This window comes from Choloepus didactylus, chromosome 4 (genome assembly GCF_015220235.1).
Source record: "Choloepus didactylus isolate mChoDid1 chromosome 4, mChoDid1.pri, whole genome shotgun sequence".
NCBI classification, from domain to species: domain Eukaryota; kingdom Metazoa; phylum Chordata; class Mammalia; order Pilosa; family Megalonychidae; genus Choloepus; species Choloepus didactylus.
Window position 1 is genome coordinate 116,532,353 of NC_051310.1, and position 17,568 is coordinate 116,549,920.

Sequence of the window (17,568 nt, forward strand, 5' to 3'; positions counted from 1 at the left end):
GTGTCATGGGGATGTTTGCAGGCAGAACACTTCACACTGGTAGCAGAAGTCAGTGGGTCAGAAACAGAGGGAGGAGGATGGAAAGGGTGGGTGGTGGCTGGGCAAGGTGGGGGTGGGATGGGGTGGGGAAATAAGAAATGAAAGTCCATTAAAGCTAGTAATGAGGCAAGAATATTGGCTAGCAATAAATGTACTTTTACTTTTTTATCCCTGATTCCAGTTATTTTACAAATAGGTTTTGAAGCACCTGGGTGGGGCTGCTGCTGGCCCTTATGGCTCCAACGTATAAATTTTAAAGAGGCACCTCTTCCTCTGGATGGATGGGATCGGTGCCAGGGCACGTGACTTAGCAACAGAGCACAGGCTGGATTTTGGTCCCACTTCCCCCTCTGGCCAAAGGCAGGAGGCAGCCCTATACCCTTGCACTGGATTCCATCTTCTTCCCTGGGAGGGATGCTAGGGTCACCAACAAAGGGAAGAGTGCACTGTTGAGGCATCAGGGGTCAGGGCTCAGGATAGGCCTTGTATTTACTAGAGAAGGGGTCAAAATGGTTAATGCATTAGAGTCTTGCGTATTTGCTAGATTTTCAAAGTACATTCCATGAATTCAACTGTAAAATGTCTAGGGGTTGATGAATGATAAGAATAATTAACTGCAATAACTAAAAGGCACCCTACTTCCCCATGGAGGTCTATGGCTGGGTGAAGTCTAAGCTCTAGCTTCAGAGCCACTGGATTTGAATCCTCCCTGACACTTGTTTTTTTTTTTTCAATTGAGAAATGTTAGACAAACTGCTTTGTATTAAGCTTCAGTTTCCTCATCTGACATATGGGGATTAATAATGGCACCAAGTTCATTAGGACTGTTAGGAAGATTAAATCACTGTCCATAAAAGCACTTAGAACAATGCCTGCCACGTAGTAAGTTATGAGGGGCAAGAAATGCTGGCTATTGTTCTTCTTCACATAGAACAACGTGTGCTTTTCCCCGTATTTAGGAGCATAAACAAGGACTCTAACACCTTCTGTTCTTGAAAGACATGACAGAACAGGAAATACCCTCATCTAGGTTAGCACATAAAGGAAAATAAGACAGAATTTTGAATTTTTTGGCACATGACGTTGAATCACTATTTCTGGGGAGGGAGAGTGGGTTGAATGGTGGCCCCCAAAGATACATCCATGTCCAAATCCCTGAAACCTGTGGATGTGACTTTATTTGGAAAAAAAGTCTCTGCAGATGGAATTAAGTCTTGAGGTCATCCTGGATTACCTGGAGGAGCCCTAAATGATGAGTGTCCTTATAAGACAGCAGAAGCCACACAGAGGAGCAGGAGTCAGTGTGACCAGGGGGGCAGGGATTGGGGTGAGACAGCCAAGGATGCCGAGCAGCCACCAGAAGCTGGAAGAGGCAAAGAATGGATTCTCCCCTAGAGCTTCCAGAGGAGTCTGGCCCTGCTGACGTCTTGATTTTGAACTGCTGGCCTTAACAACTGAGAGAATAATCGTGTTGTTTTAAGCTACCCAGTTAGTGGTAATCTGTTACAGCAGCCACAGGAAACTAACCCAGGTGAGGTCTGTGAATCTGCATTTCCAATCACTCCCATGTGATGCCCAAGCTACTGATGGGGGACTGTGGACCATGAGCACCGTAATAAAGCATTTGACACAATGTGGGTATTAAAATGTGGGTAGTAACTCCTCAACCGTGAATCCTCTGGATTGAGGGTCCCTCAGGCTTCCTTTGTACAAAACACACAGAAGGTGAGAGACTGACTTAACACAAGCAATGAGAGTAAATTTCCAACTTAAGTAACACAAATATGTTGATTATTTTTGATGCCACCCATCGACACATATTAACATGGAATCTGCAGAGACAAGAACACTGCCCTCTAAAGAAGTCTAGAAATATTTTCTTACAAAATTCCTACTGAAATGATGTCCAGCTTCTCTGCCAAACCCAGTTTCCCTGTCATAAACAAACAGGCAATGGCCCCAGGGAAGTCTCTGAAACCTCTTCACACAGGTGGACAAGCACTTTTATCCTAAAGCAACTCAGCTGAAAAATGGAATTTGCCACACTTGAAACGGCAGAGACACTGGCCATTTTAAATCTCAGAAACCCCACCTCAGAACCAGCAGGAAGCTTGGTAGATCCTTAGGCTATTCTGTAATTTAAAAAAAGCAAGAATATTGATTTTTAAAAATCAATACCTGCAGAGAAGATTTTGGATTTCTTGATATGCACATTAATACTGACGGTTGCACTGATAAATGCTAGGAACTCCAGTGGGGTTAAAAATCCAATTTCTGGCCTCGTTCTGCTGACGCACAAGCTATATGACATGCCAATTATCCTGGAAGGATTTGCAAAATGAACCCCAAATAGTCAAAACAGCATTCAGCACTTAAAATGATGTGTGCGTTAACTCTTAGTCGAACAAATTCCCTGGAGTGGGCCCACTGGAAGGCTCTGGTTGTCCAGAAGTTAAGATGGCAGGGATTGCCTTCCTCATATATAAGGACAGACACCATATTAGAAACCATGGAAAACAATGTACCCCTACATACACAAAAATGGGGCCAGATGAGGACAAAAGATGTCAGAGGCAGACATCAGGCTAGGAATGATTGGCTTATTTTAGAGAAGGTTACGATCAATGAATGACTATAAATGCCCTGTTGGCTGAAAAGGCTGATCGCACAGAGCCTGGCACCACAGACATCTGGGAACAAAATATGCTGTTACAATCTTGTCTGTCGTGGACATACACATGCTCTCTGCACGATCCTCCCGTGTGCATTACCTTATGTCCCAGCTGGGCTGCTTCTCCCCGAGCTGCTGTGGCAATGGGATCTATAAGGTGCCCGATTTCCTGGACCACTGAAGTCAACTGCTCCTGTAGTGCCTGAGAAGGAGAGAACTGTCAAGTTTATCCCACTGCGGTTCCCCATGCAGCTGCAGATTCAAAAACCCTGTGCCATCAAGCTCCTGCTCCACCTGGCCCTTCCTGGTGATGCCTCAGCTCTCTGGGGTTCCAGGTCCCCTACAATTCTTCCTGAGCAAGACCAGAGCAGTTCTGAAAAACCCTCTCAAGACTTCCTGACAGCCCTGATCCTCCTACTGGCTTCTCACTCCTGCTAACCAGAAGTGACAACTGAAGCTACTGGGATCTTCCTTGAGGTTACTCATCATAATTACTGGAAATGTGGAGCAGTCATGGCTTTTGAGGAAGGAAAGACAACTTTGTCCAAATGCAGAGAGCTAATGGTGGGGACTGCAGGAACACCAGGTGGTTGTTCTCAGAACTAATAACCCCTAAAGTGGGGAGGGGGTTGACAGAAGGATGAGATCACCTTGTTGACAGCAGGAATGCTTCCCAAAGAGGGCTTTGTGAAAATGCCAGCTGAAATGCCCACTGAGCTCCACATGGGCTCTCAGTTCCCTGCATTTTGGTGAGGCTGACGCAAATATGGAAAATGGCACCCTCAAGCTCTTCCCAGGCTTGAGAGATGGCTAAATCTCTCCATCCCAGTGAAATGAACTCATCCTAGGAAGAGATGGGGCAAGACACCTAGATGATGCTGGGAGGGTGAGGGGTGGGGAATCCAAAGGTGGAGATTATTAGCCAGTAGCAGAAAAGATCAGATCCCTTTGTAGGCATCTTCACAGGGGCTTTGCTTATTAGACATAGGATTAACATATCAGAACACTGACATTTAAGTCTGCAAACACCACCACAGGATTGGGGCATTCCAGACATAGTGACAATGTCTGGCTCATCAGAAATGAGACTGGTGCCTGGAACTTTCCACAGAATAATGCTGGGTATGGACTGGGGACTTTGGGTTGACTTTGGTCAAATGAGAGGAACAGCCTTATATTCTAGCTTAAAAACAAAATCCTGGAAAAGAAAAGGAAAGAGATAAAAGAGAGGGTATATATATATATATTTATGTATGTATTTTAGATGCTAGGGTATTAGAATAGCTAACAGGAAATAACTGAAATGGTGGAACTGTAACCCATAACATTTTTTGAAATTTGCTCTATAGCTACTTGTTAAATTGTACTTTGAAACTTATCACCTTTCTGTATATATGTTATATATCACAACAAGGAAATAACTGAAATTGTGGAACTGGTAACCCATAATATTCTTTGAAATTTTCTCTCTACTTGTTAAATTGTGCTTTCAAAGTGATCACTGTACTGTATATATGTTAAATTTCACAATAAAATTGAATTAAGAAAAAAACAGAGAGGGACGGAGAGAGAGAGAGAGGGAAGGAAGGGGAAGGGGGAGAGAGGGAGGGACTGAGGGAGAGAGAGAGAGAGAGATTGAGAGAATGCAGGTGAGAGAGGAACTTCCACACTTCCAAGGTTTGTTTAGCTAATTACTTATCTTCACACTCACAGTGTGACTCTAACCAAGAAGGAAGAATACTCAGTAATGTTGTCTTATTACAGACGGTTTATTAAGTTATTAAGTTAAATACAGTATAACTAGGGTGCACATGCAGTTAAAGGGGAGGGGTTTTCTCCCCAGTGCAGTAATTCCGTACCTAACAGACAATTTCAACTATACAGCAATGACAAAATGGATGAATTGCAAAGAAAACCATACTGCTATGTGAAAGATGCCAGATACAGAAGACTATACACTGTAGGATTCCATTTACTTAAGGGGAAGGAAGGCAGGGAGGGAGGGAGGGAGGACGGAAGGGGAGGACAGATAAATGGGGGCACAAGGAGGGCTTCTGAAGTGCTGTCGTCTTTGTTTCTTGATTTGGACACTGGTTAAAGGGTGTGTTCATTTTGCGAAAATTCTTCAAGCTGTACTTGTATGATACGTGCACTTTTCTGCATAACATGGTTTAATAACAAGTTAATAATAATTCTAGCATACCACACAGGGTGAACATGCTTGGTCCTTTCTTTTCTTGGAATTTGGTGCGTGCATGTGTGTGTGTGTGTGCATGCATGTGTGTGAAGGTTTGATGCTAGAATGAAATAGGTAGCTCTGTTAGTAAAAATGGGCAATATTGACTCTGGGCTCACTGCTATAGACAGGAACCAAAAGTCCACTGATAATGAATTCAGTGGCAGTAAGGTAAACACCAGCAAACAGATTTATATTATGACACACCTTTGGAGTGTCAGGCAGTATGTTTTCAATAGAGAGAAAGAAGTATGAATCAAAGGCCTTTGAGAAGTAATAGAAAAAACTCAAAGGAGAAAAGAAGGAAAATGCTATCATCAATTTTGGAAAAACCAACAGTAGAGGGCAAACTGGACCTAAGCTAATAACGGAACGTAAAAGGACTTCAAATACTAGATATTGAATAACTTAGGGTAGAATCCTTTAGCTTTGAACGGACCAAAGGCACTAGAGTTTAATGCTAAACTTGCACATTAACCAAAAAAGTGCACTGATGAAATATGACAACAGAGAAACATTCAAATTTACATGCCTCGGTCTGCTCTGCTGACTATGGTAACCATACCCCGCCATACTGGCACACTCTAGATGATTTGACACTAAGTATCCCCAAATCTCAGCCTCACTTGAACTCCTTCTTCCCCCAGCAGGATGTGTGTCCCTTCACCAAACCATCATTCTCTATTCAGCATTTGCCCCACCCTGTCCAGAGACAACCACCCAAGTTATTTTCAAAGGGGAAGGTTTGTACAATGATGAAACTCCAGCATCAACACATTTTGGTCCCTCTCCCCACTTTACCCAAAGCCTCCAGAGGCGTCTGAGCTGGCCAGGGCCCAGCGTACCTCCACGGAGATGTCATCCCGTGTGGCCAGGCTCTGACTGACGGCTGCAAGCGAGGCCTGCTCGATGTCCCGGATGCACCGATTGATGCTGTCGATGGAGTAGTCACACTCCCGCTGGCCGGGGGCCTTGTCCCTGGGAGGGGCAGCACGAGTCAAACATGGGCTCAAGTTCCACAACCTGTCCCCGCTTTGGTGGGCCCAGAGCCTCTGTCTACTTCCTATCTACTTAATCATCTTATTTAAGGAGTGATTCTCCGACCCTCGCTTGGCACTGCCTCTCTGTACATCCTGTGCATTTCCTCATTTAACACTTGAGATAATTCGTTTTTCTGGTTGAAAGGATATGGTGCTGTCCTCCATTTCAGGTAGCGGCCAGGCAACTGCACAGTGGAATAATTCGGATTTAGAGTTTCCATTTATTGGTTTAAGCAGAGGACCCTTATGAAAAAAAGTCAGCACTATTTTCAGTGCAAACATACTATGCTCTCTATATTACATGTGATTTGCAAAGTCCTGGGCTACAGTAAGAGTTAAAATATGTAGTGGATTTTTCTTTTCAAGGCATTAAGAAAGAAAGTTAACTGTGGTCCTGAGCTTCCAAAGTAATTGAGAAACAAAATATAGCTAAGGAAGGGGATGCATTCTACTCTGTGGGGTATTAATTTAGGTAAACTTCGAAATGCATGTCTACTTGGAGGATGTTTTTTCAGGGTCCTAAAATCACCAGGGATGTCAGAGGTGCCCACGGTTACTGTGGGCAGTAGAATATTCTTTTTGTCTTATCAGCAAACCAAAGGTAACTCCAAATCTTGCTAGATAAACATGGGTGATGACAACATGGTACAATGGTTAGAGGGACTGGGAGTGGAGTCATGGGACCTGGGTATAACCTTGGGAATGTGACTAAGTCCTTTCTGCCTGAACTTTCTCATTGGTAAAATGGAGATAATGGTAGAATCTTCCTTACAACACTGATGTGATGACCAAATAGGTAATTTAGGTAGTAAAATGCCCGGAACAGTATCTGGTACACAGTAAGTGCTTAAGTGAGCTATTGTTACTATGACCAGGGCTACCACTGGTTCCATAGAGATGGAGAAGGTGGTAGTGATCAACAGTGTAATTATTAAGTAAAAGGCCCAAGGGGCTTCTCTGCCTCCTGCCCTGCTCAGTCGCAGGGCAACAGCAATGTCCAGAAGGGAAACTGACCTGATGGATGTGATGAGACTCTTGATGGAGTCCGACACGGTGTGGGAATGTCCAGCCAGCACGGACCACGTCGGGGGGTCTTTGGGGTTGATGGCCAGGGAGCGTGCGGTGCGGATGAGGTATGAAGAGCTCTCCAGCATGGTCTTGGCTGAGACCAGGATCGGTTCCTGTGCCTGGGAGCCCTGGGGCCAGACAGCAGAAGTGAAGGGCAGGGTGCACAGACCAACTCACCACCTCTGCCCTTTGGAAGGACACAGAGGGTAAGGTACAGTGGGCCTGGAGGATTTTTCAGCATGCCCCAAATCCATGCACAGAGACTGTTCTCAACATCTAATGCTAAGATATTACCTCCTAGGTGTGCAGAGATTGACTGTCATCAACCTGTGCATGTAACAGCAACAGAACAACTAGAACACCCTACCTAGTGACAGAGGGAGCTTTGGGATTTGATGCTATGCAATCCTGCCCAAGACCTTAGCCCTGCCTCTGCTGCAGGCTCCTACCTCGGAGCTGATCTGGGCAGGAATGCTAACAAACTCAGGGTTCGACGCGAACGCCGTCAGGTTCTCCACCGCCTCGATCAAGGGCGCCGTGGCAATGCGGCACTTATTGCGGTTGTCTTCAGAGAAGTCCCCGTCCAGGGCCTGCCAGGAGAAAACACAGACATTTCCCTCTAATGAGAAGCAGAAATCATCCTGGAGCACGGCGATCATCTCCCACTGAAGGAAGGTGGTTTAGTGGGAATACTGAATGCGTCTGGTGAATTCATAAAGGGTAAGAACTGACTAGTGAGATCCCTTCCATAGAGCAGTCAGCAACTGTAAGGAATAAAGCTGCATGTGTGGCTCACAGGACAGCTGATCTTACAGCCAACTTCCCATTCACAAGAGACAGATTCAGGTAGTGCTCTTCTCTTCCTACTGATAAGCCATTCTGCCAAACCTTGCAGCTGAGCCACTTTCTTTCCCACTTTTTGGACTATAACCCTTCAGCTCTTCTGCACCCCCCATTTCCACTTGGATCAAATTTATTTCTTCCCAAACTATAAAAATACTTTCCATTGGATAGCACCTTTAACTTCTATGTTTTACCTGGATGTCCCCGAATAGCTCTGAGGGAGATACAGCAGACATAACCGCCACTTTGAGAAGGAATAGACTGTGACTGCCCCCAACAACAAACACCAATCTCACAAACATAATGTTCAGTGAAAGGCCAGACACAAAAAAGGACCTACTATATGATTCCACTTGGGCAAAGTACAATAACAGGTGAAACAAATCAGGGTGTTAAGACTTCAGGTCACTCTTTGGGGCAGGTGAGACTGGAAGGCACCATAAAGAGGGATTCTGGGCACTGGTAAGGTTCTGTTTCTTGATCTGGCTGTAGTTAGCCCAGGTGTGTTCAGCTTGAAAAAAATCCATTATGCCATATGCATGTGTTTTTTCTCTATATACCTTATGCTTCAATCCTTTTTTTTTTTTTTTAAATTAGAAGCATCGTGAATAGCACAATGGCATTAAGTGACCAGTCGCAGAGATGATTAATGGCTCAGGACAAGAATTTAGGAATGTGGCCTGTGGCCCCTGCTGGGCTGCCTCGCACAGTGTTAACACTTAGATTTGAGGCCCCCCCACCCCTGGGCCTCCACCTGGCAGAACAAGACTGTTAGAGCCAGCCAACTGGGACCAGCAACAGCTTCCCTGCCTCCCTGCAAAGGGCTACATTTAAGGCCAGTTACATTTAGAGAAGAATGTAAATTCCCTAGTTAAATGACCACTTAAGCTTTGAGTTTAAGTGCTATGAAAGCAATACATAAAAGCCAATTTAAACATTTAATGAACAAAAATCCAGAGGTGCCAGCATTGCAAAACAAGCAGGATCGGAGATGGGAACATTTCTGTTTTTCAATAAGGCAAGAGTAGGCAGGCATGGCCGGTTTGAAGGCTATTTCTGAATAACAACCGCATCCCAATCAAGCCTCAGCAACTTGGGACAATAATTACACAGCCACCACGCTAATATTTTCAGAGGAATTCCCATGGGCCTGGCTAATTTACTGTTACCTCTATTTCTGTGCCTTGCTGGCCTCTGTACACACGCCACCCCCCACCTCCGGTGGACACCGGCCCCACCCTAACTTCTCCCATTCCGCCCTTCTTTCAGGCCCAGTGGAAAACGTACGTGCCCCTATCTTTTTTTTTTTCTTTTTCATGGCTCACTCTTTTTTAAAAATCAGTTTTATTGAGATATATTCACATACCACACAATCATTCATGCTGTACAATCAACTGTTCACAGTACCATCATATAGTTGGTGCATTCATCACCCCCAATCAATTTTTGAACATTTTCCTTACACCAGAAAGAATAAGAATAAAAGAAAAAGTAAAAAAGAACACCCAAATCATCCCACCCCATCCCACCCTATTTTTCATTTAGTTTTTGTCCCCATTTTTCTACTCATCCATCCATACATTGGATAAAGGGAGTGTGGGCCACGAGGTTTTCACAACCACACTGTCACCCCTTGTAAGCTACATTGTTATACAACTGTCTTCAAGAGTCAAGGCTAATGGGTTGCAGTTTGATAGTTTCAGATATTTACTTCTAGCCATTCCAGTTCACTAAAACCTGAAAAGGGTATCTATGTAGTGCGTAAGAATGCCCTCCAGAGTGACCTTTCGACTCCATTTGAAATCTCTCAGCCACTGAAACTTTAGTTTGTTTCATTTGCTTCCCGCTTTTCGTCAAGATGTTCTCAATCCCATGATGTCGGGTCCAGGCTCATCCCCAGGAATCATATCCTGCATTGCCAGGGAGATTTACACCCCTGGGAGTCAGGTCCCATGTAGGGGGGAGGTCCCCTACTTCTTGCTCACATATAAGGACTCATTTCTAATTGCCACTGCTGTATCTGATGAATGTTGACTTAGCACCTGCTAACTGCCAGGCTCTGTGCGAGGCGCTGATGATGTGGAAGTGAACTGTCTCAGCTCTCTAACCTCTCTTCACTTTTAACATTGGCATCTCCTTGAGGTCGGGCTATACAGGCTTTAGAGCAATGGGGGATACCAGTGGGAGGCAGGGTGGGAGCCACATAGCAGCAGCAGACACAAACAGCCCCAGTACAGGCAAACCAGGGAAGATGCATGGCAGGAGTGGATCCTGGATTCTGAAGGACTCAGTCCCAGTTCCGCCAGTGCAGGGATGAGCTCTGCCAATCAACACCCCTCTGGATAGGATGACTGACTTCTAGCTCAGTGGGCAGCGCTAAGCCTCCCGTTAGTGCTCCTCACCTTTCCTGCTGCTTACTCTCACACTCTTCCCTTCCCACTCCCTTCTCTACCTCCCAGGGCCCTCTCAGCCTGGCACTTCTGAACAGGAAGGCATCTGATCAAACCCCAACCCTTAGCCACGCTTATTCAAACTGAAAAGATGACTAACCAAGGTAAATCCAAGGGAATGGTTTTCTAATTGCACAGTTTCAAAAACTGCACCAACAGGATGTAAAAAGGATTTTTAAAATTTTAATTTTAATTTTTTTGAGCAGGAGATTTAAAATCACGTAACACTTCGCCCACTGGCTCATCACAGGACAGGGCCTCAACTAACTGTGGAACAGAAAGCCAAGCTACTTCAACCCCTTTTTGTTCTTCTTCAACAGGGAAAAAATATTTCCTCCCCAAGGAGGCAGTTAGCATCAGAAAGGATACTTTGCAGAGATACTATTTCACTTCTGAATGCCTCTTCCACAATGGGCACAGACAGCTGAGCCACCTGAGAAAACTGAATACTCATCTCTGACCACGGCGGAACCTTAAGCAGCCGTGCACAGGTTCCCTGCAGTCCTGCTACAGGATGCCTTGCACACCAGCCAGGGGAGTGAAAAAAGAATAAATTCTCTTTGCCAAATGCCCAGGCCCTGTCAAGACAAGGGATCCTGTTCCCTGGGCCAGCTCCTCTGAGTGTTCTCACTTGATAAATTCTCACATGGATTCTGAGAGAAACAATTTCTGCATGGATACAAGAATCAAAGATTCACTGACTTTGGTGGCCAGAAGAGTCCTTAAAGATTCCAAACATCCATTTTCCAGATGATAAAACCAGCACCTTGAAAGTGACATGATCTGCCAAGGTCACCCCCTACTTACTGGCATGCCTTAAACGAGAACCCAAGGCTCCTGGCTCCCTTCTCTACTCCTTTTTTTAGACAAAAGCAATAAGAATAAGGAATAAGAGAGGGCAAAGTTATTTTTATCCTTTCTCTTTTGAAGAAACCTACTTTACCAATCCAAACATTAAGGATGACCAAGAAAACATACTTACAGCCAAGTCAATTTCAATTAAAGAGAGATGGATTGGGTGTCTTTGGAACACACTGCAAGTGCTTAATTGCAAAACACTGAGCTTCAACTTTGCTGTGAGAGGCAAGGCCATCCTCCAACTTCTCGGAAAAACAAGAGCTCTTGTTGCACAATTTCTACTTGGCACCCAAACCTAAGCAACCACACAGTTAAAATAACATTCCATTCCACACATCTGATTTGAGACTAGGTAATGGGCTGACTGAAGAGAGAAGAGCTGGCAGCCACATACGTGGTGACCAGCTGAGAGATGGCCTTGTGAGGGGTGCGTGTCCTTCTACCTTGCCCAGCATTTAGAGCAGTGCCTGTATGGAGTAGGGGCACAGATGTTAACTGCTCCTGAGCTATATGTTGGGGTTTTAAAGGATGCTATCAACAGAGATTTAAGATTCCTGGAGTCCCACCACAGGTAATTGCTTTTTGCTCCCCAGTCCTCCTTCAACTGGGATTTAGGGCTGGGCAAATCACCATGCTTAAAAAGGCATATTAAAAAAAGGTCCTAAGAAGCATAAATCTTGGAGAGCAGTGCAGCTGTCTGAATGCAGCTGTCTGAGCTTTTAGAGTATTTAATATTCATTTGTTTCTCTAATTGACAGGATTCTTAACTATGCCTTCAAATAGGAAACCTATCCTGTACCTGGTGTGGCATGTAGAGTGGAATGACCTTTTCCATTTTCCTAATAGTAAATTAAAAACAGAGCTCATAGCTCCTGGCAAACCCTGCTACACTAGGGGAACTGAAAAATCAAGCACATTTTGATGAGTTGCGGGGCAATGTGTTCATTTCTGTTCCGGTGTTACTGATCCCTAGGTTGCTCACAGGCGACAGGGGACTTTATCTCCCCTACACTGCAGTCACCCTGCATTCCTCCTCTTGTGTTTCTGCACAGGCCTATCTTTCAGGCCATCACAAGAGCTCTTTGTTGCAGGGAATTGGAAAGAGGGTTTGACACTGTGGGGAGAATCTGAAAAGATGAAATCTTAACAGAGATGTGTTTTACAGAGATAGATCAGGATTTTAAACCAAAGAGGAGGCAGAAAATAAAGGGCTCAAGGAATTTTTATAGAAGAGTTTCTTTTCTTTTTTTCTCCCTTAATCCATCTAAATAACATCTTTTTTTTTAATTATCAGAAAGTGGCCAACTTTAACTGAGATAAGTTATAATTATACAGCAACCAACAATGATGCCACTACTATTAATTTTAATGCCCTCTTTCAATTTCTGCCTCCCGCAAAATGTTTACCAAAGCTCTGTAAACACATCAAGATATTTCTCCCCAGCTTGAAAAACTGGAAGACCGATTTGTCTTTCTATTGCAAAGATGTGAACAGCATGCCAGGAGTGAGAAGTAGGACTGAGAGTGGTAAGAGGAGGGGCTGGGTCACCTTGAGAAAGTTACTTAACCTCTCTGTGCCTCAGTTCTATGTCTGTAAAATGGGGATGATAGCCACAAGGTGGCTGTGGGGATTAAATGAGTTAACCACAGAATGATTATCTGGAACAGGGTTTTGCACAAAATAAGCAAATATGTAAGCTTTATTAACTTCTAAACTATATTAACAGATGAAGCGAGCTGCCTCTTGGATCACAAGGGCACCTGGGCACAGGCCTTAATTTATTTGTTCATTTTCATTCTCTTTTGATTTTGTGTTTCAATCAGCTTTGTTTAAACACCTAAGTGACTGCTGACTGGGTAACTATGCCATGTTCTCGCAAGTCTGTTTTCAACTGCTACCGGGCTAGATGTGTTCTCCTTTGCTTTTGCTTGGCTCATCCTGTTGACTGATTTCTCTAAGTGATTACATTGGTTTTCGTTGTGAAAGGAAAAATAGGTGCGTAGTGTTATGTCCTATGGAGAGAACTGGAAAAAATCTGATTTTCCCAGGACTTGACCCAGCTACAGTGCAGAGCCTCCTATCTAAATACATGTGAAAAGCCTTAAATAAAAACGGTTACCGCCTCCTGTGCCTTTCCCTTCTGCATGTCAGGGTTTCCAGAAAGCTGCTATCTTGCCTCCATGACAGGGTCCACTGGAGGCTTGGCGGCGGAGGGGGGCACTGGGCCCTGGGCCTGTGGTCTGCTCGCCAGGCTGTAGCTGTTTCCCCACAAGGTCAGCCGCCTGCAGCCTGCTTGGCCTCAGCTTAGGGCACTCAGTGTTTGTGGTTTTCACACCCATCTACAACAACTACAGTCCAGCTGCTCCAATTCCCTCCTTGCAAGTGCACCCCCCTCCTCCCCAATATGGCCTGGAACCAAGACATTTTGTTGCTTTAAAATCTCCCAGGCCATTAATTGTTTGAAATTCTGTAATTTTCTTGAGTGATGAATTACTAGAGTAAACTAAATACTCAGAGACATTAAAGTATCTTTCATCTAGGTCTTAGACCATCTGGTCTACCACCCATAGGCTACATTATGAAAAACTCTATATGAGACAACCCTGTTTCTTCAACAAATTACAAGGAAAACAGATGGGAGGGGGAAGTCTATACATTAGAGAAAAAAAAATTGTCAAATAGACCTCAAAAAAGATGTCTAAAAATAAAAGGGACTTAAGAGACATATCAGTGGGGAAGGGGAGGAGGAGGTGTTGAAAAGGAGGAAGAGAAAATGGGGGAGATGTGAATACAATGGACACTGGACGACAGTAAAGAATTCATGTTCACTTTTAAACAGTGTGATAATGGTGTTGTGGTAATATTATCTTTCAAAGTGTCCTGATCATACAGAAATACTTACGGAAATATTACTGATAAATGACATCACAGATTTGCTTCAAAGAAGTCAGAAGGGGGAAAGATGCAGTTTATAAATGAAACAAGATTGGCAAGGATTTGACACTGTTGCAGTGGGTGAAGTGTACATGGTGTCCATTTATGCTATTACATATGTGAAATTTTCCCAAGATAAAAACTTAAAATCATTCATGAAATATCAACCATGACTATCCAAGGATGGCCATTTTGTAATTGGTAGAGAAAGATGGTATCTTCACTGTTAATAACTTTCTCCATAACCACGAGTACCTGTATTTCTACGTAAAGATGCACTTCAGCCTGTCTATGGCTTTTATCACCAAGATTAACTTTTCTGAATATGGAGTACTCTATTTTAAAAAGTTGATACTCCATTAACAGAATAGATATCACAGGAGAGTTTAAGTGATAGCCACACACTCTCTGGGTCCACATACTCCTTGGAACAAAGGAAGAGCCATCCATCAATCCATTCAAAACTATCCCAAGTAAACACAGTGTAAGAAAAACCGGGTGTTTGCTACCCAAACATAGCTTCGAGAGGTGTCCCACAGCCAAACCCTTCCAATCAGATTTCTGCTTCTAAGCAGAAAGTAAGAGCCCCTCCAAATCTACAAGGTTAGTAGAGACCAACACTGTTAGTTTTCACGATGAATACCTCCATTAGTAAGGAACTCTTCTCCTCAATGACATGAGCCATGAGACTGAATTGGAAGTTAAACATCACTAGGCTTAAGTCTTAGCAGAGCAGACCTTGAATCCTGCACCTTTCCTCTCTGTGACAGGTTATGCAGGAATTTGTAAGAGCGATAGTTCCATGACCTACCTTGATGGTCTTCACCAGGTTGGCAGTGCTGTTGGCGACTTCCTTGGCTGACTGAACAAAGTGCCTTTTGGCCACTGGGTTGGCTGTCTTGGATGAGGCGATGCGGCAGGCGTTGCACAAGGCTGAGGTGTGCTTGGCGACAATCGTGGCAGCTGACAGGACCTACAAAGCATGGAGCTGGGTTGGGGGCACCCACGCTTCCGTGCAGATGGGTTCAGATCACTCTCATCCCAAGCCCTGGATTCCTCCTCAACTGTCATGCAGAATAACCTCAAGATGTGGGCCTAGCTCTGCCACCCCCAAAGTCCCTCCAGGAAAGGAGAGGGCTGAAAATATAAAGCAAAGGAGAATAAAAAAAGAAAAGGAAAGGAGGTACTGATGTAGTGGTGAGAGTAGGCCCCATATAGTCTTAAAGAGGATGCAATCAGCCTATCCTTTGCTACCTTCAGCTAGGAGGGAAATGGTCCCAGGTCTAGACCAGTACTGCCCAGCAGAAAAATAATGCAAGCCACATGAAAAATTTAAATTTCCTAGTAGCCATATTAAAATAAGTAGAGAAAAAAGAGGAATTAATTTTAATAATACATTTTATTTAACTTGAACTATCCAAATTACCATTTCATCAATATAAAACATTATTACTGAGATACGTTACAATCTTCTTTTCATAAATCTTCAAAATCCATTTACAGTACAGCTCAATTTGGATTAGCTCCATTTTGAGTGCTTAATAGCCACATGTAGCTAATGTCTACATATTGGAGAGTCCAGGTTTAGAAGATGCAGCTGAGATGATGAAAGTCAACATCAAGGTGATGTCAGGCTGTGTCTCATCCACAGGTGGGCTGAAGGCACCTTCTTAAGTGGTCTGGCTCAGGAATCTCCACGGGCTCCAACCTCCTACCCCCACCCCCCCCCATTTGCTCTCCTGAATCCACCTGCTCTACTTTACTGAGGCTGGTAACACTCCTTTGGCCTAAACGGAACAAGTAATGAATTCCAGCTGCACTGATTCTGTATCTGTCAGCTCTCAGGCCTGTTGTAGATCCAGATGGCTCCTGTATTGCCTCCTCTACATGGGTCCTTCTTCTGCCTTAAGAACGCCAGTCCCAGGATTCACTTAGGATGTGCCACTGGCAAGGCTGCCTGTGCTCCCCATATCAGACTGTTCTCATTCCTTACAGCATAAAATGCTTTAGTAAGTGAATGGGTCCTATGCCACTTGGGTATTAGAAGTGCCATGGAAGGTCACATACACAGTCTACTGCTAAAATGTCTCTCTGGCTCCTTTCTGCATTGTGGATTCTTACCCAGTTTTGAGGGCTGGCTCAGATCTGCCATCTCTGTGAAGTGACCCACCCCCCTGCATCCCTGGCATCATCATCGTAGCCTGATCACTGCATGGTCCAGGCTTTGTTCATGCTCACCTCCTCCACTAGACTAAGAGCCAAGGGGGTGGGGGATCAGGTCTTAGCACATTCACCTTAGTGTTAACACAGAACAAGCTGCCTTGAATTGAATGTAATTGTGACTCCCGAGGAATCTCACTGACGACTTCACTCCTGCTGCCTTCAAGCACCTCATTTCATAGCACCCACAAACTTCCACTTTCACATTTTACGGTCTATCCTATTGTCATCATCTATAGTGATGCATTTAGCCAGCATTGTGTGAGCTCTGAAAGAACAGTCTTCACTACTCTTGCTCTTCCCACAACCCACCTAGAAGAACTCAAGGACTTGCAAACCTCAAGCGGTTACCTGTGATGGGCTGCTTCCGGGGTCCACCAGGTTCTGGCATGCCATCTGGATCGCCTGGTTAGCCCTGGCAAACTGGATGGGGTCCACAAGGCCCTGGTGGCCTGCCTGGCTGTTTGGATCAGAGATGCCGACTAAGTACGCAGCCTGGAAAGTGAGGAAAAAAGCCACAGCTCAGGTTCCTTCCTCACAGATGAGCCTGTGGTGGACAACGGTCCAGCTTTGTGCATGTGGTGGTCATGCACGGGTCATTTGTGCAAGCCAGGCAGGGTAATCTCATCCCTCTTGCCAATAAGGCCTTGGAATGGACAGGCCTGGGCCAGCTTGGGCTAGCGATACACCAGCAGCCTGACTGGCTTCAGTCTTCTGGGAATGAAGTCTCCTTATTCTAAATAGAGAGCCTCAAGATGCTCTTCTGCAGGACCTGAGCAAGAATGGATGCAGCCCTGATGGCTTCAGGCAGCCATTTTATGACCATGAGGGTAACCAGCCTCAGCATGCAGCTGATGTCATGACTGGCAGAAAGAAGTAGGTGCAGAGACAGTGTAGAGCTGCTTGCTGGGTCAGCTGCCTTGGATTCCTCCTCACATAGCCAAACTTGTCCTTATTGTTTACGCCAGTATTTCTAATAGCAGGAAGAATCTTGGCAATCAAGTAAGAAGAATGTGCCAACTAATTCTAATTAGGCAATTACATGGCTCTGATGGCTCAAAAGAAAGGGGGGGGGGTAGTATTTGGTCCCCCGGAGGACCAGAGGCTACAAGAGAAGGGCTTCTCTTTAAAACCTTTTGGATACATTAGGCAAATAAAAAGGAGAATGTGAATTTCTGAGTAAGATTTTTGAACTTAATTCATTTATC

General features: G+C 44.6%; 1 protein-coding gene across 6 annotated transcripts in view; it reads right to left on the minus strand.

Annotated features, from left to right (window-relative positions):
* The window catches only part of TLN2 (talin 2), a 473,758-nt gene that overhangs the window by 79,573 nt on the left and 376,617 nt on the right, over positions 1 to 17,568 (minus strand). For all 6 annotated transcript variants that reach the window (XM_037833795.1, XM_037833797.1, XM_037833796.1 and 3 more), the window contains 6 exons: positions 16,712 to 16,855; positions 14,952 to 15,113; positions 7,504 to 7,644; positions 7,001 to 7,182; positions 5,792 to 5,924; positions 2,811 to 2,912 (listed from right to left, as the gene is read on the minus strand). In XM_037833795.1, the coding sequence (XP_037689723.1) occupies positions 2,811 to 2,912; positions 5,792 to 5,924; positions 7,001 to 7,182; positions 7,504 to 7,644; positions 14,952 to 15,113; positions 16,712 to 16,855 (864 nt within the window). The remainder of the gene's footprint in view (positions 1 to 2,810; positions 2,913 to 5,791; positions 5,925 to 7,000; positions 7,183 to 7,503; positions 7,645 to 14,951; positions 15,114 to 16,711; positions 16,856 to 17,568) is intronic.